Below are 26,259 nucleotides of genomic sequence, written 5' to 3' on the forward strand. Positions count from 1 at the left end.
ATGAGAGTTGTGTAATGGTTGTATAAGAGTTGTGTGATGGTTGTGTGATGGTTGTATGTGGTTGTATGTGGTTGTTTGTCTCCAGACGCGTTCACAGACACGGGCATCAGCTCCACGCGTGTGAATGGAGAACACAAGGAGAAGGTCCTGCAGCGCTGGGAGGGAGGGGACAGCAATGGAGAGTTTGACCTGGACAATGATGCTGTGAGACACACACACACCTACCTAACACACATACATAATAATAATCTATTTTATTTAATCGCGCCGTTGTCAAATTCAAGGACCCTTTACGGGGGGGGGGGGGGGGGGGGGGACACAATAAGCAAAAAACACAACAAACGAAACCGAATAGAGATACAGAAGATAACGTATATTCAAAAAGGGGGAAAAAAGAGAGGTGTAGGAGCTCAGGCAGCTATGGGGGATAGTGTTGGTCAGGACTCTGCCATGCTGTACGAAGGCCAGTCTGAGCACACACACACACATCAGGGCTTGACATCAGGGCTCTATAAATATATTGAAAACATATACCTCCCATGTCTGATTAACAATGCATATTGGCACTACAATGTGTTACCATGTTGCCAAGCATTTCCAGATATCTAAAAAAAAAGGCCTTTGAAATCTGACAATTTTGGCTAAAAGCTAAGGCTAAGGCTAATGCTAATATAGCACTTAAAAATTCATCTTCTCATTTATCTGATTCAGTCAGATGGGGCTGGCATACTATGCTAGGCTTGCAGAATATAGTGTAAGCACATTATAATTAATCCACAATGCATTTTCGTGTATTTACGCTTAGTGTATGTATATTATCATCATAGCATAAGTAGCGTATGTATATCATGCCATAATTAGGTGACTGGTACCTTACAGGCCCTTGGTCCTAGGGTACTTCATAATATCATAGCTTAGTATATCATGAGTTCAGCTTGGGCCATATTAGGTGAGTGGTCTACCTTCCTGTCTTTAGGTCTACCCCCTATCTGTCAATCTACAACCTGTCTGTAGGTCTACCCCGTGTCTCAATCTCACCCCATTTATGGTTATGGGAGCATATCTGTAGGAACACGCCCCATTGCCGCTTGCGGTTATATTTTTGTTTTGACTTTGGACAACTGCAGTAGGAAGTCCACTTGTCCGAACATAAAACCAACATACACACACCTAACACCAACATACACACAACGAACACCAACCTACACACACACACACACACTTTATTCCTACCCCTGGTAGTGTGTCTGTCTATGGTGTGGTCATGTGACCGTGTGTCTGTCCTCAGTCCAACGGTTGGGACGCCAATGAGATGTTCCGCTACAACGAGGTCAACTACGGCGTCAAGTCCACCTACGACTCCAGCCTGGCCCTCTACACGTACGTCTGCCTCTGTGTCTATTTGCCTGTCTGTCAGTCTCTCTGTCTCTGTCTGTCTGTCTGCCTGGGGGGGGGGTTTGTGTGGTGAGGTGTGTGTGTGTGGGGAGCAGGGTTTCCGTTAACCGGTAATTACCGGTCTTTGTCCGGTAAAATTTGTTGAAGTCCGACTAATTTAAAACTCTTCGGTCAAAATGTCCGGTGAAAATAATTCCCTCTTAAAACCCTTCTGCGCCGAAATGTACCTCCGCCGGCACAAATCTGTACACAACATTGTAATTACCGTAATTTCTAAACGGTTTGTGCTATCGAAAAAATTCCAACTGTCCCTGAAAGCTGAGATGTTGCACTTCAACCAACATATAGGGTATTACGGTAAAATGTGACGTGACGACATTCTCAGTGTCAGTTTAGAAGGCGGAGGAGGAGTTGTACTCCCGGGTCCGAGTAAGTATGATTTGACAGGCAGTTAAACTAAATGCCTTCCCAACCAGCGAGACCTGGTTATAGAAATGACGTTGTTTTATTGATAAAAAAAAAGGGTAAAACTGGAAAGAGAAAATAGAAAACTCACATTAATCCCAAACAATTTAACAGACTTCAGTTAACGTAATGTGGAGTCCGTTCATTGATCGATGCAGTCTGTTCATTTCCCAGTGTGGCGCGCGTTCAGCGCTGGACATAATGGCATAGCGCGCATGCGAATCATGTTATATTATTATATATTATATAGCTCGCATCTAATCGTATCGGATGAGAAATAGACATTAAACGGCATATATAGGCTAGGCTACACAACAGTAATCACCGCGACAAACAGCTATATTATATTGTAATATGATGACTGGAATAGCTCACGTTTGTCCGGTGAATTGAAATCTTCCCGGACACGATGACCGGCGCCAATTTTTTCTAACGGAAACCCTGGTGGGGAGGTGTGTTTGGGTATATGTGTGTGGGGGTGTTTGGGTGTGTGTGTGTGTGTGTGTGTGTGTGTGTGTGTGTGTGTGTGTGCGGGTAGGTGTGTATGTGGGTGGGTGTGTGTGGGCGTCTCTGGGTTTGTGGGTGTGTGTGGGTCTGTGTGTGTGTGTGTGTGTGTGTGGGTGTGTGTGTGTGTGTGTGTGTGTGTGTGTCAGACGGCTGCACTCAGACCTCCATCCTAGAAAAGAAACTAAAGAGGAGATTGTCATGGTTACTGAACCCTGCAGTCTCACTCCTAGTTACTCTGCCAGGGTGAAGGACACTGATTTACCTCCCCCCTCCCTCTCTCCTCAGCGTACCTCTGGAACGAGGCAGCACTGAGGGGTTCCGTCAGCGGGAGGCGCGAGCTGCCCGATTGGCCAGCGAGATAGAGTCCAGCCCCCAGTACCGTCACCGTGCCAACCTGGAGAACGAGGAGGGGAAGAGTGAGGAGGACAAGTTCAGCGCCGTGGTCCGGGACCGGGAGGGGGGAGACAGGGAGAGGGGGAGGGAGAGCCCCCGCGACAGAGGGGAGAGGGGGAGGGACAGTCCCAGCACAGCCAGCAGGTGAGTCTGTCTGCCTGTCTGCCTGTGCCTGTCTGTCTGTCTGTCTGTCTGTCTCTCTCTCTCTCTCTCTCTCTCTCTCTCTCTCTCTCTCTCTCTTTGTCTTTGTCTCTCTCTCTCTCTCTCTGCCTGTCTCTCTCTCTGAGGTGAAGGTGTAGTTGTCTAGTGGTAACATGGAATAATCATGGTATATTATCCTCTCTCTCAGGGAGGGTAAATACATCCCGTTGCCCCAGCGAGCCAGAGAGATGGGTGTGTCCGGGGGCAGTTTGCGAGGGGAGAGGGAGCGTGATCGGGGGGAGAGGGGTCCAGGGGGGGGTCCTAGCGCTCGTCTCAGCGGGGGCTACCGCTCCGCCCCCCCCTCGTCGTCGCCCCGCCCCCCCCTGCCCCCCGCCAGTGGACCCCTGCCTGGCCCCGCCCCCTCAGAGCGCTCCAGCCCCCTGGCAGGCCGAGGGGGTGTGTACCCGCCTCACCACGCCCCCCAGGGCAGCCCCTCCCCTGTCCCCCCCTCAGCCCCCGCCCCCGCCAGCCCCCCCGCCCCCACACACACACACGCTGCCCCACACTCCAACTCCCTCACACACTCCCAGGCAGACGCAGCCAGGCCTGTCAATGGAGGTGAGTGTGTGTGTGTGTGTGTGTGCATGTAACTTTGGTGTGTGTGTGTGTGTGTGTGTGTGTGTGTGCGCCTGTGTTCCCATGGTGATAATCTCCTCCTCCATCTCAGTGTCGTCCAGGACGTCTCCTAAAGCCCAGAGACCCGCCCAGTCCAGAGCTGCACGCCCCCCCAACACACACACACCAGGTACACACACACACACACACACACAGCACAGTTACACACACACACAGGTCCAGGGTTAGTGATGTGTGTGTGTCTCTCCTCCTCAGCCTCTCGCTCTCCGAAGTCTGGCTCCGCCCAGGACCCGCCCTACCTGGACACCTCCTCTGTCTCCATGCCAACGCAGAAGACCTCTGGCCCCACCCCTCTCTTCCCTGTAGATGGTAATACTTGTCTCTCACTTACTGTCTCTGTTGTGGGGGATGTGTGGGGGTTGTAGTCCAGAGGTGTGTGGGGGTTGTAGTCCAGAGGTGTGTCGGGGTTGTAGTCCAGAGGTGTGTGGGGGTTGTAGTCCAGAGGTGTGTGGGGGTTGTAGTTCTCTGATGATTGTGTTTGTGCTCCTCAGTGAACGAGATCCTCAACACGGCCAAGGAGAGGCAGGCCGAGAGCCCCACCGATGACAGCAAGGGGGGGAAAGGTGTGTGTGAGAGACGTGTGTGTGTGAGACGTGTGTGTGTGAGACGTGTGTGTGAGAGACACGTGTGTGTGTGAGACGTGTGTGTGTGTGTGTGTCACTTTAGTTAACTGGCTATCAGAAACATGTTGCCAAAGAAAGCAAAACTGAGAAGTTAACTTTGTACCCCCCTTTTCCTCTCCTCCTTTATCACCCTCTTCCTCCTCTCTTATCCCCCTTCCTCTCCTCCTTTACGCCCTCATCATTCTCTCTCTTCTCTTCCCCTCCTCCAGCTCCCTCCGTTCAGCAGAGGTCCCAGATTGAAGCAGATCTGAAGAAGTTTCAGAAGGAGTTCAGGGTGAGTTTCTGCTCTTCTCCTCCTGACACGTGACTGTTCCTCTGCTCTTCATTCTTCTCTTCTCCTCCTGACACGTGACTGTTCCTCTGCTCTTCATTCTTCTCTTCTCCTCCTGACACGTGAATGTTCCTCTGCTCTTCATTCTTCTCTTCTCCTCCTGACACGTGACTGTTCCTCTGCTTTTCATTCTTCTCTTCTTCTCCTGACACGTGAATGTTCCTCTGCTCTTCATTCTGACCCCTGACCCCCCCCCAGCTCCAGCCCAGTGCAGGAGGCTCCACCCCCAACGTGGGCCCCCAGCCCAGCGAGCCTCCCCAGCCCAGCGTGGCCCCCCAGCCCAGCCCTGCAAAGCCCTCCTCCGACCCCAGCCCTGCCTCCACCCTGGCCCCCTGCCCCTCCCCCCGCCAGCCTAGCCCCTCCCCTGCCGAGGACCCCTCTAAGGACCTGCCCAGCTCCGGGCCCATTCCAGACAGGCAGTCTCCAGGGCAACCACAGCCCCCCAGGACCCCCGGAAGTGAGGACGGCAGACAAGAAACAGGAGAGGGCATGTCTGAGTGAGTGATGGAGGGAGGGGTAGGAGGGTGAAGCTGACATGATGTGGTCTCAGTAGTGGTGTAATTGTGTTCTAACTGTCTCCTCTTCTCCTTTTGCTTCCCCCCTCTCTCTTTCCCTTTCCCTCTCCCTCCCTCCCTCTCTTTTTCTCTCACTCCCTCTTTCTCTCCCTCTCACTCTCTGTCTTTTCTCTCCGTCAGTCATGTGAAGAAGTCGACTCTGAACCCCAACGCCAAAGAGTTCAACCCCAACAAACAGGCCCTCACCCTGGTACGTCGACAGAACCAACCTCCTGATCAGAACCAATCCTAACCTCCTGATCAGAACCAATCCTAACCTCCTGATCAGAACCAACCCTAACCTCCTGATCAGAACCAATCCTAACCTGCTCCAGGCTTCATGTTGAACTATGAAATGAAGGACGAGTCGTCTTAACAACACAGTTACGTCTACAACACCATGTTGATGTGGACCTCTCTCCGTGTGTGTGTGTGTGTGTGTGTGTGTGTGTGTGTGTGTAGGTGAAGCCCAGCCCGGCCCCAACCCCCCCGCGGCCCACCCCCCCCAGCCCCTCCCTGATGCTGCAGCACCCTGGAGGACAGGGACCCATCTACAGCGCCCCCTACCTGTCATACATCCACTCTGTACAGGTATACACACACACACACACACACACCCTACATGTCCTAAGTGTCTTAGATCCACTCTGTACAGGTCCACACATCAGGGTTTCCGTTAACCGGTAATTCCCGGACTTTGTCCGGTAAAATTTGTCGAAGTCCGACAAATTGAAAACTCGTCGGACAAAAAGTCCGGTGAAAATAATTCCCTCTAAGCACAATTTGAATACAATTCGCTAAAGTTCACATTTTGTATTCAAATTGGCTTTGGGCCACCATTCTCAGCTGAGCACCAAACACACACACACAACACTGCCCGAGAGAGAAGGACCCGCCCCCTCCAGCCAGCCTATAGGCTAACCAAAGGGGGCGGGTCCTTCTCTCTCGGGCAGTGCCGCGCGTGCACGAGTGTGTGTGTGTCCGGTGCCCAGCTGAAAATGGTGGCCCGAAGCGGAAAGCCTTAACTTTATCGCACAATAACAAGGATAACAAACGAAACGGACAACATTTACACTAAGATGGAGACAAACTTCAGCGATATGATCTAACAGCCGGTTTTCAGGACGACATACAGACCCGTATGAGCTTACAGGGCTATCCCCTAAGTATGATTTGACAGGCAGCTAAACGAAATGCCTTCCCAACCAGCGAGACCTGGGGGGTGTTCTATCAACGTCGCCAAAGGAAAACCTAGGCCTACTTCGCCAAGTCCCGCGAGACTCTTAAAAAGATCCAGGCATATCTTGATAGATCTCGCGAGACTTGTCAAAACAAGCCCAGACTTTCCTCCAGCGACGTCGATGGAACACCCCCCTGGTTATAGAAATGACGTTGTTTTATTGATAAAAATAAAAAAAAGGGTAAAACTGGAAAGAGAAAATAGAAAACTCACATTAATCCCAAACAATTTAACAAACTTCAGTTAACGTAATGTGGAGTCCGTTCATTGATCGATGCTGTCTGTTCAGTTCCCAGTGAGGCGCCCGTTCAGCGCTGGACCCGTTCAGCGCTGGATTTGACGCATGGCATAGCGCGCATGCGTCAAATCATGTTATATTATTATATAGCTCGCATCTAATCGTATCGGATGAGAAATAGACATTAAATGGCATATATAGGCCGCTACACAACAGTAATCACCGCGACAAACAGCTACCGTATATTAGATTTGAAGAAAAAAAAAAAAAAAATGTAAATTTTTTTTTTTATTATATTTTAATATGATGACCGGAATATATCACGTTTGTCCGGTAAATCGAATTCTTCCCGGACACGATGTCCGACGGCAAATTTTTCTAACGGAAACCCTGCCACACATTATCCAAAGCGACTTACAGCAAATACATTTGTCTGAATAGTGAATCATCTATCCATCAGTCATCATAAGAAATAGTAATCTACGCTAGGACCTGGTCATAATGCTTTTCTTTATTTCTTGCACGCACACGCACACGCGCACACACACACACACACACACACACACACACACACACGGCTAGTTTGTGTGTATTGACTGTGTCCTTTTCCCCAGCCTCCCCAGGTGTACCAGTACATGTCTGCAGTCAACCAGCAGGGCAAATACCCACGGGCCAAAGGTACCTCACACACACACACGTTTAAAATACTAGTATTTACTTATTACGTATTTTGGCCTGCGGCCTCGTACCTACGACCGAATCACAGCCGTGCTGATATTCAGTGTAACAGCACGACCTCAAGTGTGATATTGCTTTTATACAACAGTTCTACAGCGCCATTTAATAGTTAACAGTAATAAGCGAAACAGATTATGATTTGTTTGTTTGTTTAATCATTTATTTTGGCTCCGCCACCAAGAAATAGTTCCGCAACTGAACTTCAACTGGACTGTTGCCTAGTTACCTGAACACAAACATGTAGTCTAATTAACGGTCATTTAGTAGAACACCTGTGCGGCGGAGTGATACATATAGTTAAAAGTCCCAGTGCTGTTATACTGTATATAGGCACTAATGGAATGCCTCTTGTCCAATCAAATTACTTAGTCGGAACTAACTGTTTTATAATATAACATATCAGCTTAGTTTTGAGGATTTCTGAATTTAATAATATTAAATTAATATGTCATTATAATTATAATATTTTAGCAGGTAACAGACAAACTAGTCAGAAATTGTCAGAATGAATGTCATTCCTATTGCCTTCAAAACACTTAGTGATTAGAAAAAGTTTAGTTTTCTTCTTCATCTTCCTCACATGCTCAGCAAACACATGCGTGTGCACACACATGGGCGCACGCACGCAAACATTAACTTTTATTTGCTAGTAAGGGAAAGTGTTTTTTGTTATCCTCATTTCCAGTGAAGTAGCCGCCATCTTGTTGTGACATTTTAGTTTATTCCACCCCTTCTTCACTTTGATTGGTCTAAAGTCACGACTTTTATCGACTGTCATCATTATTACAACCCAGTATATAAATCAGTCTTGAAACCCCTCTACAGTGTTATCTGCGTTTGCCACGAATGTCAGTAATGGTAATATGTAACACGTTATGGTTTCCAGATTAATCGTGAGCGTTAACGCGTTAAGATTGACAGCCCTAATATTAATATATTTTTTTTAAGTCATTGTTAGAACTATAATGGTATTATTAAGTACTCAGTATCGGCAAGTACCCAAATGTAAGTACTTGTACTTGGTCTGAAAAAAGTGGTATCGGTGCATCCCTAGAGATGGTGATGATGATGATGATGATGATGTGTGTGTGTGTGTGTGTGTGTGTGTGTGTGTGTGTGTGTGGAGGAGGGGGTACAGTGAGACAGTAATGTGTGTGTGTATGTAGTTCCTTCCCAGTGATGTTGTTAAGCAGTGATGTGTTGGTGTTCCCCCCAGGCTCGGTGGCTCCCTCCCGGCCGGACCACGCCTCCTCCGGCCCCCCCCTCCTCCAGACTGCGGCGTCAGCGGCGGGCGCCCCCCTGGTGGCCTCCCCCTACCCGCCCCAGCAGTACCTCCAGTACAGTCCCCAGCAGTACAGCCTGCAGGCCATGGGCCCCTACCCCGGACAGGTGTGTGTGTGTGTTCTGTGTTAGGGTTGGGCGGTATAAAAACATTTAAAACGTTAAGCCCCAAATAAAACCCAGAGAAAGAAACACTAGCCTATATATATATATATATATATATTATATGTGTGTATATATAGTGGATATATATATATATATATATACATATGACGGTGTTGACACAATTGCTATTTTTTCAACCGCGGTTTAACCGTAAAACCGGTCAACCCTAGGGTCTGCGTGCGTGTGTGTGCCCATCCATCTGTTGTGTCCTGATGAGTGTGTATACTGACCTCTCCCCCTCTCTCTCCAGATGTACTCCATGCTGCAGGGCGGGGCTAGGATGATGGGCCAGGGGGCGGCGCATCTCCAGCAGGCGGCGCATCTCCAGGGGGCGGGGCATCCCCAGGCCCTTGGACCCCCAGGACCGCCTCAGTTCCCTGGCCAGGGGGAGGGGCCACAGGGCCCCCAGCAGGGCCTCTACGGTGAGACCTAACACACACTATACGACACACTTACATTACACTACAACACTACACACTATATACTACACACATACACTACACACTATATACTACACACTACACATTATACACTACACACTATACTACACACTTACACATTAATAATACTACACATTACACTACACACTATATACTACAACACTACACACTATATACTACCCTACACTACACACGATATACTAACACTACACTACATCCTGCACACTAACACTACACACTTACCCTACACTGCATTACACACTAACACTACACACTATATCAGGCATGATAATCGCTCACCTTTCGTCGAAATTAGCCGTTTTGAATCCAAAATAGGTGACTTCCCTAAATCATATAGATCCGATGAGTTTAAAAAAAAAATGGGGGGGGCGGAGCGGGCCATTAGTCTGGAACGCACGTTGAACGTTCGAACGATAAGAGTTTGATGGGCCGTTGATGGCCCATCAAATGCGCAGGCGTGAAGGGCTGAAACTGTAATGTGCGTGTGAAACTCCTTGGTGAAGAAATTGGTGACAGAACGTCAGCCGAGGTTTTTGTATGCTGAGAGAAGACAAGGACTGAAGTCGCAAATACTGAGATAAGAATGTAACGTTAACAAAATACAAATTGCTAGCTAACGATAGATGGCTAACTTTGGTACTAACATTTGGTACTAACATTACTAAGTGCAGTACAGATACCGTACAGATAACTACTAACGTTAGCGTTGTCAGCCTATTTTGCAAGCTGTTAGCCCCTTTCACACATAGTTCCCTGTAAATTAAATGGAATCGCAACCCAGGTCCGCCAGTGATTTTCGCCGTTTAATGAGCTAAATGCCCGAAAAATACGATGATGAATACATATAAAACTGAGGTATGATATATGGCAGATATATGGCAGTCTCAGGCGCCTGTCACGTCTCCAGTAGCTACATTAGAACTTTGCATCCTTTGATACATATAAGGATCTTGTAACTTCGCAAACAATGGCAACATTTAAATAGTTTACTCTATGTTCAACTGGAAAAGGTAGTGACAGAAGATTTTCGTGTTTTGATTTCGCTGGGAGTTAAAAATGCCTTTCTACCAAAGAACCGTGGAGCCGCGCCGTGTGAGCAGGCTGAGGGTCATACAATATTTGTATATTAAAGGCAACGCCACGGCAGTTGAACATAGAGTAAACTATTTCAATTTTGCCATTGTTTGCGAAGTTACAAGATCCTTACATCCCGCCATATGTATCAAAGGATGCAAAGTTCTAATGTAGCCTACTGGAGACGTGACAGGCGCGTGAGACTGCCATATATATCATACCTCCGTTTTATATGTATTTATCATCATATTTTTCGATATATAACGGAAGTATGATATATGCCCCCCCAACGGGACCTCCCGCCCCCGCAAGAAAAATGTTCAATGTCAATTCGGTTCATCTTTTTTTTATTTATAATAATATAGATGGACATAAGATTGTTTTTCAGGTGAGAGTCAAGTCAAAATGACATTATCTGACTGCATTGCCCACAGCAACCCAATATACAATTAGAATGATGTTATACATTGATATGGATCAATGTATACCTCTTATTAGATTATACATATTCTGGTTGTTATGTTTGCCTTTCGGTGGACAGCAAAAGAGGGAGAGAGGAGGATAGAGAGGGAGAGGAGGAGAGAGAGCAGGATGGAGTCAGCACACCAAAGAGACAGCAAGAACCAGGTGAGAAAGTGGACAGGTAGTCAAGACCACAAGTAGCCTTGAGAACCTATGGTTCTGGTGCAGCACCCTCAGCACCCCCCTTCATTACTTGTAATAGGATGTCATAAACGTTTGACACACATGGCAATAAAAAAACATGAATCTTGAATTAGCAAAACATTTTTGCTATTTAAACATGTCAGCATGTCATCACTGACAGATGACAGGTAGATAATGAAAGGTAGTAAAAAAACGGAAAAATGATGTTGCCAGACTTGCAGACTTTTTAACCAGACCCTGTCACATATGTTTGTGTGTGATTGTCAGTGCAAAGAGGGAGAGAGGAGGATGGAGATGACACAGAGAGAGTGAGAGAGCAAGAGCAGGAAGAACCAGGTGAGAAAGTGGACAGATAGTGAAGTCAAGATTGTTATAGTGTCAAAACAGTAAAACAATTAATAAAAATAAGTGATGGCTTTGTGGCTCAACAATAAAGTCTATAAATTATCATATTTGTTCTAGTCACATAATTGATATTATGATATTACAGAGAACTTGTTCTGTTACTAAGAGCGGGGGTGAGGAGAAATTAACATTTCACAACGGGGGGGGGAAGGGGGGGGGTTGGAGGATCCATGCCACCCTCCCAAGGCAGCAAACCTAAGGGAAACACTGTATATGGTATATACAGTATATCTCAAAAGTGAGTACACCCTTTAGATTTTTGCAAATATTCTGTCATATCCTTTCAGGGGATAACACTATCTTAATGAAACTTTGATATAACTTAAAGTAGTCAGTGTGCTGCTTGAATAACAGTATAGATTTATTGCCCATTGAAAATTACTCAGTACACAGCTGTTAATGTCTAAACAGCTGGCAACAAAAGTGAGTACACCCCATAGTGAACATGTCCTAATTGTGCCCAATGATGTTGTGCCCAAAGTGTCAATATTTTGTGTGACCACCATTGTTATCTAGCACTGCTTTAACCCTCCTGGGCATGGAATTCACCAGAGCTGCACAGGTTGCTTCTGGAATCTTCTTCCACTCCTCCATGACGCCATCACGGAGCCCACGGATGTTGGACACCGTGCACTCCTCCACCTTCCTCTTGAGGATGCCCCACATGTGCTCAATTGGGTTTAGGTCTGGAGACATACTTGGCCAGTCCATCACCTTAACCTTCAGCTTCTTCAGCAAGGCCGTTGTCATCTTGGAGGTGTGTTTAGGGTCATTATCATGTTGGAAAACTGCCCTAAAAAACGGCCCAGTTCCCGAAGAGAGGGGATCATGCTCTGCTGCAGGATGTCACAGTATATATTGGAATTCATGTGTCCCTCAATGAAATGCAGCTCCCCAGTGCCGGCAGCACTCATGCAGCCCCGGACCATGATGCTGCCACCACCATGCTTGACTGTCTTGGTACTCCTCACCCGGGTGCCGCCACACACGCCGGACACCATCTGACCCAAACAGGTTTATTTTGGTCTCATCAGACCACAGGACATGGTTCCAGTAACTCATGTTCTTGGATTCATTGTCTTCAGCAAACTGTTTGCGGGCTTTCTTATGCATCGGTTTCAGAAGGGCTTCTGTCTGGGGCGACGGCCATACAAACAGATTTGATGCAGTGTGCGGCGTATGGTCTGGGCACTGACAGGCTGACATCCCACTTCTGCAACCTCTGCAGCAATGCTGGAAGCACTCGCACGTCTATTTTTGGAAACCAACCTCTGGATATGACGCTGAGCACGTGGACTCAACTTCTTTGGTCGACCCTGGCGAGGCCTGTTCCGAGTGGAACCTGTCCTGGAAAACCGCTGTATGATCTTAGCCACTGTGCTGCAACTCATTTTCAGGGTGTTGGCAATCTTCTTATAGCCAAGGCCATCTTTGTGAAGCGCAATAATCCTTTTTTTCAGCCGCTCAGAGAGTTCCTTGCCATGAGGTGCCATGTTGTCCAGCATTCAGAGAGAATTGTGCCCAAAACACCAAATTTAACAGCCCTGCTTATCATTTACACCTGAATCCTTATAACACTAACGAGTCACATGACACCAGGACGGGAAAACAACATCATTGGGCACAATTAGGACATGTTCACTATGGGGTGTACTCACTTTTGTTGCCAGCTGTTTAGACATTAACAGCTGTGTACTGAGTAATTTTCAAAGGACAATAAATCTATACTGTTATTCAAGCAGCACACTGACTACTTTAAGTTATATCAAAGTTTCAGTAGGATAATGTTATCCCCTGAAAGGATATAACAGAATATTTGCAAAAAATCTAAAGGGTGTACTCACTTTTGAGATATACTGTATGTGTTGAGCTTGGGTGCACATGAATCGCGTATATATATATTTTTTTTTGGGGGGGGGGGGAAATCGCCCCCCCCTGCAGTACCCCCCACACCCCACAGTTTGGGAAACACTGTACTAGCTTATATTAAAGCTGCACTGTTGCGCATTTCATGAGAAGTTGTCAGTCTAGTTTCTTATACAACATATGTGTATGTTTACATGTGAACATGTAAAGATACTTTATTTGCATTTAATTATACATTCATATTTTCGTTTTTGTACAGAAACAACTCACTAAAATTGACTATTGCATAACTGATTTGGAGGGAAAAAATCCACCTCTACCCCCCCATTCGGTACCATGCCATATCGTGGCTTTTGCTGAAATGACGCCACTGGTCTCGTAGCCTATTAGAGTGTGTGTGTGAGTGAGGGAGAGTGAGAGGGAGAGCTTTTGTGAGCCCGCATGTATGATGTGTCTCTTTCTGGTACCCCAATAATCTTTTTTGGCTCTCAGTCTCCGACTGCCCTAGCAGGATCCGGGTCTCATATCCTTCTCACCTTTTTCACCCCGACCTGTTTTCATGCCTGCTATATACTACACCATACACACACACTCTCGCTCTCTCTCTCCCTGTCTCTGTCTGTCTCTCTCTCTCTCTCTCTCTCTCTTCAGGAATGTATAAAGTGTTTCTCAGTAAACATAATTGTTCTCCCTCCCCTCTCTTCTTCCTCCCCTCCCCCCTCCCCTCCCTCCAGCCCCCCAGTCTTTCTCCCACCACGCAGGAGCGGTCCACCAGCCTCAGCCCTCCTCCACCCCCACAGGCAACCAGCCCCCCCAGCACTCTGCTCCCAGCCCCGGACAGGTAACACACACACACACACACACACACACCTACCTCAACACACACACTCACCCCTCAACACACACACACACACCCAGCACTCGGGGTGACATTGATGGAATACCCCCCTGGACAGGTAACGCGCACACACAGTCCCTCAACATACACACACACACACTCCTCAGCGAGCATGTGCGCACGCACACACACACACATACACACCCCTCAACACACACACACACGCACACATAAACACGCACACATACACACACACACACACACACTCTCTCTCTCTCTCCTGCTGTCATGTTGAATCATTCCCATGTTTCGGGTCCTGTTAAAGTCAACAGCAATTTCTATGCTGTTTTCTGCTGCACTGAACTAATCCTCTCTCCCTCTCTCTCTCTCTCCCTCCCTCTCTCACTCTCCCTCCCCCCCTCCCTCCAGAACTCTCAGCCTGGCCCCCAGCCTCAGTCTCTGTACCACTCTGGCCCTCTGGGAGCCCCCACCCCCCCCAGCCTGCCCCCCGGCCACACCTCCCCCTCCGCCTACCCCCTGCCAGGATACAGCATCCACCAGGGCCTCACACACCCCTACCCCGGCCTGGGCCTGCAGCAGGTAACACACACACACACACAAAAAACACCCTGGCCTGAGCCTGCTGTAGGTAACACACACACACACACACACACACACCCTGGCCTGTGCTTGCCGCAGGTAACACACACACACACACACACACACACACCCTGGCCTGAGCCTGCCGCAGGTATCACACACACACACACACACACACACACACACACACACACACACACCCCTACCCCGGCCTGGACCTGCAGCAGGTAACACACACACACAGCGTCTCAGATGCTTCATGGCTTCAGTGTAGATTTATTGAGGAAATTCCTTGTCTGGAGTCTAACTAACTACTGTAACCTTCTCTCTCCCCCCCCCCCCCCCCCCCCCCCCAGGCTCATGTTCAGGGCGGTATGTCCGGCCCCCACCACTCAGGGAGCCACGGCCACCAGGTGGTGATGCTACAGGCCCCGCCCCCCCAGCAGGGCCCCGCCTCCGTACAGCAGCACCAGCAGGCGGCGCACCAACACTTCTACATTGGACATCCCCAGGGTAATAACACAGTAATAACACCCCCAGGGTAATAGACAGTAATAACACGACATAGGACAGGACAGTAATAACACTACATAGGACAGTAATAAGTGACGTGTGTGTGTGTGTGTGTCTCCTCAGCCATGCAGGTCCAGGCCCACCCCTCCCAGTTCCACCCCCCTGGGAACTGACCACCCTGGTCCACCCCTCAAAACTGTCCCCCCCGGTCCGCTGACCCCTGAAACAAGCCCCGCCCCCCCAGGACCTGGTGCCCAACAGGACGTGACATGACCACATTGACGGGGCTCGCAGGGAGGAAGATGATCCCCTCCCTCCCCTGATCTTCATCACTCCATCCTTCGCTGCAGCCCAGACGAAGAGGAGGAGGAAGCGGAAGGTGACAGCAGCGGTTCAGCCCTCTTCTCCAACACCGCCCTCCATTTTAAACAACCAATCATGGGAGACCAGACTCTTGGCTCAAACAAAGGTTCAGAAGAAACATGAAAGACTGTCATGTGTTCTGTCTGTCTGGGAGGGAGGGGGGCGGTGGAGAAGAGAGGAGGGGCGGTGGAGAAGAGAGGAGAGGATTTTTAGAGAAACATTTGACCCTTTTTTATCTGTCCCCCTGTAGACACGCCCCTTTCCTCTCTCTCTTAGGGAAATATTAAATAATAAAAAATAAGGAAAATACAAAAAAAAAATCATGTAAAAAAAAAACAACAATGACCAAAAAATAAAGTTTTAAACTTACTACAGAAACAGTGTGTTGGAAGTCAGTTTGTTTTTTATTTAAATCTCATGAATCTCTACATGATGACATCATTATTGAGACATGTAGTTGCGTCACATGACCACACAGGGTCATCCAGGTAAACTACCATTTGTGACATGGTCTGGTAAAAAGGGCCACATGTCGATAATCCTCAAGTCACGCAAATGAGCAAAACCCTGTTTATTTTTTGTTTGTTTTTTCCCCGTTTTTTTCATATTACGAAAGTTGAAGTGTTGAAGTTGTAGGATCATATAAATGATATATATCATATACATTTGTGAATTGGATTCACTGTCTCGTCTGCCGTAGGCTACTGGTAAGTGATACACGGCTTGTAAACAAACATGTTTTAGGATGTGTTTTTACGATGTTGATGTCCTATCAGCATGTTGTGATGTGCTAAACATGCCGTTAGATGTTCATAGCGAAGTTCCTTTTTAGCGCAAGCTATCAGCAACTGTGTTTTGATTCAGAGAGCAATCCTCTGCTATTTGGTTTGAGGTGGACCAACATTCAAATAGTTGAACCAGACCGTGTCACTGTGGCTCCTCCTATTCCGAGGCGGCTCCCTCTGATATGCATCATTCATGTCACATGACATAAGAGGCTGATCCTACCATAACGCTAGGCTAATATAGCTAGGTCTGTAGTTCAGGGTGTGTGTGTGTGTGTGTGTGTGTGTGTGTGTGTGTGTGTGTGTGTGTGTGTGTGTGTGTGTGTGTGTGTGTGTGTGTGTGTGTGTGTGTGTATACGGGGTGTCAGTCAGTGTGTGTGTCAGTCAGTGACAGGGCATAGAGCTTCTCAGCGCTGCTCTCCAGCCGGTCCCGGTATTCCAGGTTGCTATAGTTACTGGGGGGGACACCCTCTGTGCCGTAGAGGAGACCCCAACAGCAGGCAGCGATCACGGCTGTACTGTCACTGTCACCTGGGGGGGGGAGGGGGGGTGGAGACATATATATATATAATATATGACTGTATTCATCACATCCCTGATGTTCACAGGCGTGGTGAACAACATGCCGTCACCTGCTAGGAACCTTAAAGGATCTAACCTAACCCTTACCTTGCTGGGAAATCTTAATGGATCTAGGATCCCAGAGGATGGAGTGTCTGTCACACAGAGCAAATCACTATCAATCATTATTAACCGTCAAATACATTTTGGAGTAAGATATAACGTGATGTTAGGGATATAGCGTAATGTTGACTTGTGTTAGTTAGTAGGTCATGTGACCACTAGTGGTTTTGGGGGAGCAAATGGGTGTTTTTCTTCCTAACCCATTCATCCTTCATCCTCTCACGACAACTCCCTTCCTGCTGAAACTCACTTCTTGCATTGGAGGAGAACAATTAAGTCCGTCTTAGATATTCTCCACCAATGAGAAGGTGAGTCTCCCGCCCCACCAGGGCCATGCCCCCCAGTGTTGACCTCTCACCTCCGTGGAACCCGGCCCTGCTCATCAGCTCCTCCCAGTTAGGCCCTGCCCCCAGCAGGGCATCCAAGGCGATCATTGGAGCATCATGACCGCTACGCCCCGCCCATCCCGACAGGCTGAAGGTCTGATAGGCCACGTCTCTCTCAGCAGGCCCATAGGGGGCGGGCCATACCACAGGCCCCACCCCTTCAGACAGACCCCTCTGCTCCAGGTACCTTCGGGAGGGGGGGGGAGGAGGAAGGGAGAGAGGGAGAATCTAATGTCTATAGTGTTCTAATCTGTGTTAGTCTGACTTGTCTATAGTGTTCTAATCTTTGTTCATCTGACTTGTCTATAGTGTTCTAATCTGTGTTAGTCTGACTTGTCTATAGTGTTCTAATCTGTGTTCATCTGACTTGTCTATAGTGTTCTAATCTGTGTTCCTCTGACTTGTCTATAGTGTTCTAATCTGTGTTAGTCTCACCACTCCCACTTCTCAGTGAAGTATCCCCAGTCTCTCTGTGTCTCCATGACAGCGAAGCCCTGTGACTCAACAAAGCTCTTGGCGATTGGACAGGCCTCACTGATCAGGCCCCGCCCCCAGCTCATGATTGGACGGCGCTGGACGGCGTAAGAGGTGAAGAGGGCTGTTGCCACGGCACCCAGAAACCCGGTCGGGTGGGGGTGTGTCATCCTCCCCGTCTCCACAGCAACAGCCAGCAGGAAGTGGAGCTGGTCTGGACGTGGGAACCTGGAGGAGGAGGAGGGGGCAAGTAGGGTAAAGGTAGGGTAGAGTAGAGGTACAGGTAGGGTAGAGTAGAGGTACAGGTAGAGTAGAGTAGAGTAGAGTAGAGTAGAGGTACAGGTAGGGTAGGGTCCTGGGGGTCTATGGGTAGAGTAGAGGTAGAGGTACAGGTAGGGTAGAGTACGGGTACAGGTAGAGGAGAGGTACAGGTAGGGTAGAGGTAGAGTAGAGTAGAGGTACAGGTAGGGTAGAGTAGAGGTAGAGTAGAGTAGAGGTATGGGTACAGGTAGGGTAGAGTAGAGGTACAGGTAGAGAGAGGTAGAGGTACAGGTAGAGTAGAGGTAGAGGTACAGGTACAGGTAGAGTAGAGGTACAGGTAGAGTAGAGTAGAGGTAGAGGTACAGGTAGAGTAGAGTAGAGGTACAGATAGAGTAGAGTAGAGTAGAGGTAGAGGTACAGGTAGAGTAGAGGTACAGGTAGGGTAGAGTAGAGTAGAGGTAGGTAGGGTAGGGTAAGGTACAGGTAGCCCCCGCCCCCTCACCTCAGGCCAATGCACATGGACCTCATGGCCGCTCCACAGCCAGTCCCCTCTGGGTTGTAGGGGACTCTGTACCCCCCCTCCTCCCCCGGACGCAGCTGAGACACACCTGACACACACACAGGTTACAGAGAGACAGACAGGTCAACCACTCCTGAGAGACAGATAGGTTAAACACTCCGGGAGAGACAGACAGGTTAAACACTCCAGAGAGACAGACAGGTCAAACACTCTCACAGGTCAGACATGGAGACTAAAAGCGTATTTGCTATCTGACAGACAAGTGATCCCTGCTTTACAGGAGGCCATCACAGTTCTGTCAGACAGACAGGTGTGATGTCAGACAGACAGGTGGTGTGTCAGACAGACAGACACAGACAGACAGACACATGGTGTGTCAGACAGACAGACAGGTGAGGTGTCAGCCAGACAGACAGACAGGGGAGGTGTCATGTGACCTAGGATGCTGGAGGGTCCAGGCTTCCTCCCCTCCATGTCCTTCATCCCCTCAACGTAGCGAGCTGCCACTTCCTGCAGAAGCTCCTCCCCTTCCTTCCCTGAGAGACATAAGGTATCTACCATAAGTACTGTAGTAGCAGTACAGTATTAATATCAGTGTATATTATTATCAGTAGTTCTGTAAATGTTGGAGTCTGTTGCGTGACCACGCCCCTCTCACCTGTGGCCAGTCCTTCTGCTGTCGCCAGGTGCAGGACGGTGTCATCACTGACTGGCCAATCAGGAAGCTGCGCTGTGATGTTCTTCAGCCCGCCCAGATCCGCCAGCTCCTGATAGGTCAAAAATGCACTGGACAAAATTATTGTCAATAATTGTTATTTACAACTCAATATTTGGTAGCACACCCTTTGGAAAAATAACTGAAATCAATCTCTTCCTGTAACCATGAATGAGTTTCTCTCTACTGGAATACTGGACCACTCTTCTTTTGCCAACTTTTGCAACAAGTCGCTCAAGGAGGCCTTCTCTCAACTGCTGTTTTGAGATTGCTCCACATGTGTTCTATGGGATTTAGATCTGGACTCATTGCTGGCCACTTCAGAACTCTCCAGCACTTTGTCTTAAACCATTTCTGTTTGCTTTTTGAAGTGTGCTTTGGGTCATTGTCCTGCTGGAAGACCCATGACCTCTGATGGAGACCCAGCTTTCTGACACTGAACACTGGAGAATGGTTTTGGCTTCCCCAGGTAAGTTTTGGCAAACTCCAGTCTGGCTATTTTATTATATTATTGGCCATGGCTGTACCTGGTGAATGGTGCAATCAGGCTGATCCTGATTGGTCGTACCTGGTGAATGGCTGATCCTGATTGGTCGTACCTGGTGAATGGCTGATCCGGATTGGTCGTACCTGGTGAATGGCTGGTCCTGATTGGTTGTACTCCCACATCTGGTTCCTGTAACCGAGGGCGTCTCCAACCCCACTGAGCAACATGGCTGACTGGTAGTCATGGAGACTGGCGGGACTGGGTAGGGGGAGGAGAGAAAGATGGTCAGAAGACATTAAAGAGACATTTAGTGTCAGTGAGACTGTTAGGGGTTCATGGTGTTTCAGTGTTTCAGTGAGGCTGTTTGAGGCAGATCCTTTGGTGCCTTTACGGCAACTGCAAATCAACAGCAGTTGATACCCCCTCCACTTCCAACTACCCCCTCCACCACCATCACCACCACCCCCTCCACCTCCAACTACCCCCTCCACCACCATCACCACCACCCCCTCCACCTCCACCACCACCACCCCCTCCACCTCCACCACCACCCCCTCCACCACCATCACCACCACCCCCTCCACCTCCAACTACCCCCTCCACCACCATCACCACCACCCCCTCCACCTCCAGGCCTCCAACTCCACCACCCCCTCCACCTCCGCCTCCACCTCCACCACCACCCCCTCCACCACCACCTCCACCTCCAGGCCTCCAACTCCACCACCCCCTCCACCTCCGCCTCCACCTCCACCACCACCTCCAGGCCTCCAACTCCACCACCACCACCACCACCCCCTCCACCTCCGCCTCCACCTCCACCACCACCCCCTCCACCACCACCTCCACCTCCAGGCCTCCAACTCCACCACCACCACCACCACCCCCTCCACCTCCGCCACCACCACCACCCCCTCCACTTCCAACTACCCCCTCCACCACCATCACCACCACCCCCTCCACCTCCAGGCCTCCAACTCCACCACCCCCTCCACCACCACCTCCAGGCCTCCAACTCCACCACCACCACCCCCTCCACCTCCGCCTCCACCTCCACCACCACCCCCTCCACCACCACCTCCACCTCCAGGCCTCCAACTCCACCACCACCACCCCCTCCACCTCCAGGCCTCCTCCTCCGCCTCCACCTCTCTCTCTCTATATATAGGCTATATATATAATTTGTCCTACAAGAGAGTCATGGAACAATATTCCCTTTGTTGGAAGTCATCATAGTTCTGAGTAAAATAGTATAATTTCTATGAATGACACTCAATACACGGAGACCACCGTCTCGCAGTGTCACTCACCGATCCATCGCGACGCGTCTCCCCGAAATCGAGGCGGTCAACAGGCGGTCACACTGACGCTGACACCGCGGCTCCAACTCTCTGTTGTGTTTACGTTCTTGTTTTTTGCTTCCGGCCTTCTGAAGAAATAAATCATCTAAATAAATAAATATTACAGAAACGTTCACGTTAATTATTGCACGTGAAAAGCAGAATCCATAACGGCTCCAACCAGAAGGTTGTTTCTATATTTAGACATTTGCTGTTTCAGCAGAAGTGTGACAGCTGGAGGAAGGGTCTGTCAGACTCTCAACACTATTCACTCTGCGGCGGTGCGACATTATAATGAACATGTGTAACGATACACACCGACAGTGAACATGTATTATTAGCATCATTATTATAATTTGTATATTATTAATTTAATTTGAATAATTATTGGATAATGCAACACTTGTAACAAGCTGTTGTTTTATCAGCGAGTAGGTCTGTTGGATTATCAGTCATTGTGAACGCTAAATTGTGGATCAATTGTAGGATCTCCTCCATGACCGGTCGGAGAGTAACCTACCATCTGAGTAGTTTTATTCTGAGATCTGTTCTGCTGTGATTCACTCCACCAGAGGGCGCTGCTCCTCTAAACTCCATATTAAATCACATGCATTTCTAAAGCGCTTCGCAACAAGAACGATAGTAAACAATAGGGCGCGGGGGAGGGGGCGCTGATGAAGAGGTGTAGGAGCCTGGAGGTTATTTTTCACGGGTTGTCAGGGACGATAAAGTTGATGGAGATTGAGACTGTGTGTGTATTCTAATGGGCTGTAGCCGTAGACCTCTAAGTAGAAGCCACCCCCCACCCCAAGGCCGGTTATAATACATGTATTAGAAGTTCCATAGTTGCCTAGCAACTGGCTTGAGAATGACTAACATGGCCATATACAATTGAGAATCAACATTGTGTGTGTATCCGTGTGTATCCGTGTGTATCCTAAGATGTCAGTAATGAGACAGTCAACCTGATGTTGCTCCTAATTGTTTTATACCATTTATATAGCTCTTATTCCAAAGCGCTTTACAATGGCCTCTCATTCACCCACTCACACACCAAATGGCGGCAAGCTACCATGCATGCCGGCCCGCTAATTGGGAGCAATTTGGGGTTCAGTGTCTTCAGTGCCAAGGACACCTCGACATGCCAGCTGGGGTTTGAACCGCCGATCTGTCGATCTTGCGTTTATTAGACTGGCTCTACCTCCTGCGCCACAGAATCCTATTAGACACACACACGCATGCACACGCACACACACACGCACATGCACACACACACACACACACGCACACACACACACACACACACACACACACACACACACACACACACACACACACACACACACACACACACACACATTTTAGACATTTAGCAGACGCCTTTATCCAAACCAACTTACAACAAATACATTTGTCTAAGTAAGTGAATCATCTATCCATCAGTCATGATAAGAAAAACAAATCTATGTCATTATGCTTGACCAGGGGCATTGGCAGTCGCAGTGAAGCACTTTTTGTTTTTTATTCTCATACCACCAGGCCAGCAGAGGTGGGAGAGCAGAGTGAACGGGCAGGTGTTTGGGGGCTGAGCGGCTGACCATCGCTTGCAGGTAGCAAGGGGCACACACACACACACACACACACACACACACACACACACACGACATGTACACTCATGTGATCTGTCTCCTGCCCTCAGTGTTCCAGCTCCGTGTCGGCGTGGCAACCAAGGACAGACACATTGTCTTTAGAGTATAAGAGTGGCTGAAGACCCGCCTCCTCACGTACGCATCACTAAAGAGACAGACAGACAGACAGACAGACAGACAAACAAAGAGACAGGCAGGCAGACAAAGAGACAGACAGGCAGACAGACAGACAGACAGAGAGAGAGACAGACAGACACAGACAGGCAGTCATCCCTCCTCCATCCCTCCTCCATCCATCCCTCCATCCTTCCCTCCTCCCTTTGCCATCCTTCCATCCATCCCACCTCCATCCCTACATCCCTCCTCCCTCCGCCATCCCTCTTCCATCCCTACATCCCTCCTTTCTCCCTCCACAGAGAGAGAGAGTGAGGGAAAGAGGGAGGGGGTGAGAGTGAGAGGGGGAGAGGGAGGGAGAGACACAGAGAGAGAGAGACAGAGAGAGAGAGAGAGGGAGAGAACAGGAGGGAGAGGGGGAGGGGGAGAGTAGAGAGAGAAAGAGAGACAGTAGAGAGAGAGACGGACGGAGAGACAGAGAGAGAGAGGGAAAGACAGTGATAAAGGGAGGGTGGGAGGGAGGGATGGAGGGAGGGAGGGAGGGAGAGAGAGAGAGAGGGAGTGCTGTAAGCAACACCAATTATGAGCCGTCAACCAGAGGAAATGGTTAGGTTGGTCCCTCAATGCCTCAAGTACTATTAGTTTAATTATATATGGAGGAGGGAAGGATGGAGGGAGGGATGGAGAGAGAGATGGAGGGATGGGGGAGGCAGGGAGGGGTGGAGGGAGAGAAGACACAGAGTCACACACGCACAAAACAGAGAAAGAGAGAGAGAGCATGGCAGTGACTTCATGCATTGGCACTGGTTTGAAAACAGGAGACAGAAAGAGAGGAGGAGAGAAAGACGAGGAAAAAGTGTTTTTTTGGAGAAGCTGCATTGAACGAGAGATAGTGCTGGTGGGAAAACAGAGGGAGGGAGGGAGGGAAGGAGGGAGGGAGGGAGGAGGAAGGAAGGGAGGAGAGAGAGAGGGGTAAGACACAGATAGTCACACACAAAACAGTCAGTCAAGTAATAATCCTCTGCTCTCTCTCTCTTTTCCCTACTGACTCGCTCTCATCCTCCTCCATCCCTTCTTCTGCTTCCTCTCCTTGCTTTTAATCTTAACTTAAACTATTCATACCTCAAGAGCATCCTCTCACTCTCTCTCCCTCCCTCTGTGTGTCTTTATCCCTCTCTTCGCCTCATCACCTGCTAGATTCTCCTCTGGAATTCTTGTTGTTTTATGAGGAGTTAAACACTCACGCCATCACTAAGGTAAGTTCTCATGTTTCTTAGTATGTGTGTTACTGTCTGTTACTACAGTCTGTTACTACTGTCTGTTGCTGTCTGTTACTACTGTCTGTTACTACTGTCTGTTACTGTCTGTTACTACTGTCTGTTACTGTCTGTTACTACTGTCTGTTACTACTGTCTGTTACGGTCTGTTACTGTCTGTTACTGTCTGTTACTCCTGTCTGTTACTGTCTGTTACTGTCTGTTACTGTCTGTTACTCCTGTCTGTTACTCCTGTCTGTTACTGTCTGTTACTCCTGTCTGTTGGCTGACTGTCTGTTACTGTCTGTTACTCCTGTCTGTTGGCTGACTGTCTGTTACTGTCTGTTACTGTCTGTTACTGTCTGTTACTACTGTCTGTTACTACTGTCTGTTACTGTCTGTTACTGTCTGTTACTGTCTGTTACTGTCTGTTACTACTGTCTGTTACTGTCTGTTACTGTCTGTTACTGTCTGTTACTACTGTCTGTTACTGTCTGTTACTGTCTGTTACTACTGTCTGTTACTACTATCTATTACTGTCTGTTGCTGTCTCTTACTTTCTGTTACTACTGTCTGTTACTATCTGTTACTCTGTCTGTTACTGTCTGTTACTCCTGTCTGTTACTGTCTGTTACTCTGTCTGTTACTGTCTGTTACTCTGTCTGTTACTGTCTGTTACTACTATCTGTTACTGTATGTTATTGTCTGTAACTGTCTGTTGTATCAGAGCTCTCTCTCTTTTTTCTGTGTGTGTGTGTGTGTGTGTGTGTGTGTGTGATGTGTGTACTTCATCAGACTAATGCAGCATAACTAGATAACGACATACTAACAAGTTAAGACGCACACGTGTGCGCACGCACACACATACACAGACATAGACACACGCACGCACACACATACACAGACATAGACACACGCATGCACACACATACACAGACATAGACACACACACACACACACACACACACACACACACATACACACACACGGCACACAGGTTTACTTTTCTCATCATTTGCTGACTGAAAATAATCAAACGTTCACTGCCACTCAGATAGACAGACACTATCGGAGAGAAGAAGGAGAGGAGGGGAGGGGAGGAGAGAAGAGTTGAGAAGGTTGAGTAGAGTATGATATTGATGTTGAGTAGTGGATGGTGTTGATGTTGAGATAGATAAAGAGAAGAGGTTCACTGACAGAGAGAGGGATGAGAGGAGGACGGGAAGAGATGGATGAGAGGAGGACAAGAAGAGATACATGAGAGGAGGATGAGAAGAGAGGGATGAGAGGAGGACAAGAAGAGACAGATGACAGGAGGACGAGAAGAGAGGGATGAGAGGAGTGAAGGGAAAGGTATAAGAAACAACCATGCAGAAAAAGAAATGAGTCTAATTCAAAGTGAAAGAGCTGAAGCCAGCAGGGTGTGTGTGTGTGGGGGGGGGGGGGGGGGGAGAGGGAGAGATGGAGGGTGGACTCATGAGTAGTGTATGTTCAGTAGTGTATGAATGAATGAATGAATGAATGGTCTTTATTGTCATTGATATAGCAGGTACCAAACAACGAAATTTGGGAGGGGGGGCTCCCCTGGTGCTAGGAAAGAAAAAACTAAAAAACAAGAAGGGAAAGTAGCTGGTTTACATAAATAAATGGTGTTCAGTAGTGTATGGTGTTGATGTTGAGTAGTGTATGATGTTGATGTTGAGTAGTGTATGGTGTTGGTGTTGAGTAGTGTATGATGTTGATGTTGAGTAGTGTATGGTGTTGATGTTGAGTAGTGTATGGTGTTGATGTTGAGTAGTGTATGGTGTTGATGTTGAGTAGTGTATGGTGTTGATGTTGAGTAGTGTATGGTGTTGATGTTGAGTAGTGTATGGTGTTGATGTTGAGTAGTGTATGGTGTTGATGTTGAGTAGTGTATGGTGTTGAGTAGTGTATGGTGTTGATGTTGAGTAGTGTATGGTGTTGATGTTGAGTAGTGTATGGTGTTGATGTTCAGTAGTGTATGGTGTTGATGTTGAGTAGTGTATGGTGTTGG

The 26,259-nt window shown here is 48.4% G+C and overlaps 2 protein-coding genes across 2 annotated transcripts in view; one reads left to right on the plus strand and one right to left on the minus strand.

Annotated features, from left to right (window-relative positions):
* The window catches only part of LOC308167681 (ataxin-2-like protein), a gene marked incomplete at its 5' end in the record, with an annotated part of 18,718 nt that extends 2,805 nt beyond the window's left edge, over nucleotides 1-15,913 (plus strand). The window contains 18 exons of the mRNA XM_080542117.1: nucleotides 86-204; nucleotides 1,289-1,380; nucleotides 2,653-2,904; nucleotides 3,110-3,519; nucleotides 3,629-3,706; nucleotides 3,793-3,906; nucleotides 4,089-4,160; nucleotides 4,430-4,494; nucleotides 4,750-5,048; nucleotides 5,247-5,316; nucleotides 5,568-5,696; nucleotides 7,198-7,261; nucleotides 8,538-8,710; nucleotides 9,018-9,189; nucleotides 13,974-14,080; nucleotides 14,507-14,677; nucleotides 15,034-15,190; nucleotides 15,314-15,913. Of these exons, the coding sequence (XP_080398243.1) occupies nucleotides 86-204; nucleotides 1,289-1,380; nucleotides 2,653-2,904; nucleotides 3,110-3,519; nucleotides 3,629-3,706; nucleotides 3,793-3,906; nucleotides 4,089-4,160; nucleotides 4,430-4,494; nucleotides 4,750-5,048; nucleotides 5,247-5,316; nucleotides 5,568-5,696; nucleotides 7,198-7,261; nucleotides 8,538-8,710; nucleotides 9,018-9,189; nucleotides 13,974-14,080; nucleotides 14,507-14,677; nucleotides 15,034-15,190; nucleotides 15,314-15,363 (2,594 nt within the window). The 3' untranslated portion in view covers nucleotides 15,364-15,913. The remainder of the gene's footprint in view (nucleotides 1-85; nucleotides 205-1,288; nucleotides 1,381-2,652; nucleotides 2,905-3,109; nucleotides 3,520-3,628; nucleotides 3,707-3,792; nucleotides 3,907-4,088; nucleotides 4,161-4,429; nucleotides 4,495-4,749; nucleotides 5,049-5,246; nucleotides 5,317-5,567; nucleotides 5,697-7,197; nucleotides 7,262-8,537; nucleotides 8,711-9,017; nucleotides 9,190-13,973; nucleotides 14,081-14,506; nucleotides 14,678-15,033; nucleotides 15,191-15,313) is intronic.
* A 789-nt stretch (nucleotides 15,914-16,702) lies between these two features.
* LOC308167956 (kinesin-like protein KIF22) overlaps nucleotides 16,703-26,259 on the minus strand; it is a gene marked incomplete at both ends in the record, with an annotated part of 99,922 nt that continues 90,365 nt past the window's right edge. Inside the window, 6 exons of the mRNA XM_080542435.1 lie at nucleotides 16,703-16,869; nucleotides 17,381-17,595; nucleotides 17,844-18,110; nucleotides 18,646-18,751; nucleotides 19,101-19,199; nucleotides 19,322-19,430. Of these exons, the coding sequence (XP_080398561.1) occupies nucleotides 16,703-16,869; nucleotides 17,381-17,595; nucleotides 17,844-18,110; nucleotides 18,646-18,751; nucleotides 19,101-19,199; nucleotides 19,322-19,430 (963 nt within the window). The remainder of the gene's footprint in view (nucleotides 16,870-17,380; nucleotides 17,596-17,843; nucleotides 18,111-18,645; nucleotides 18,752-19,100; nucleotides 19,200-19,321; nucleotides 19,431-26,259) is intronic.

This window comes from Nansenia antarctica (assembly GCF_963989245.1).
Source record: "Nansenia antarctica genome assembly, chromosome: 11".
In the NCBI taxonomy this organism is placed as follows: Eukaryota; Metazoa; Chordata; class Actinopteri; order Argentiniformes; family Microstomatidae; genus Nansenia; species Nansenia antarctica.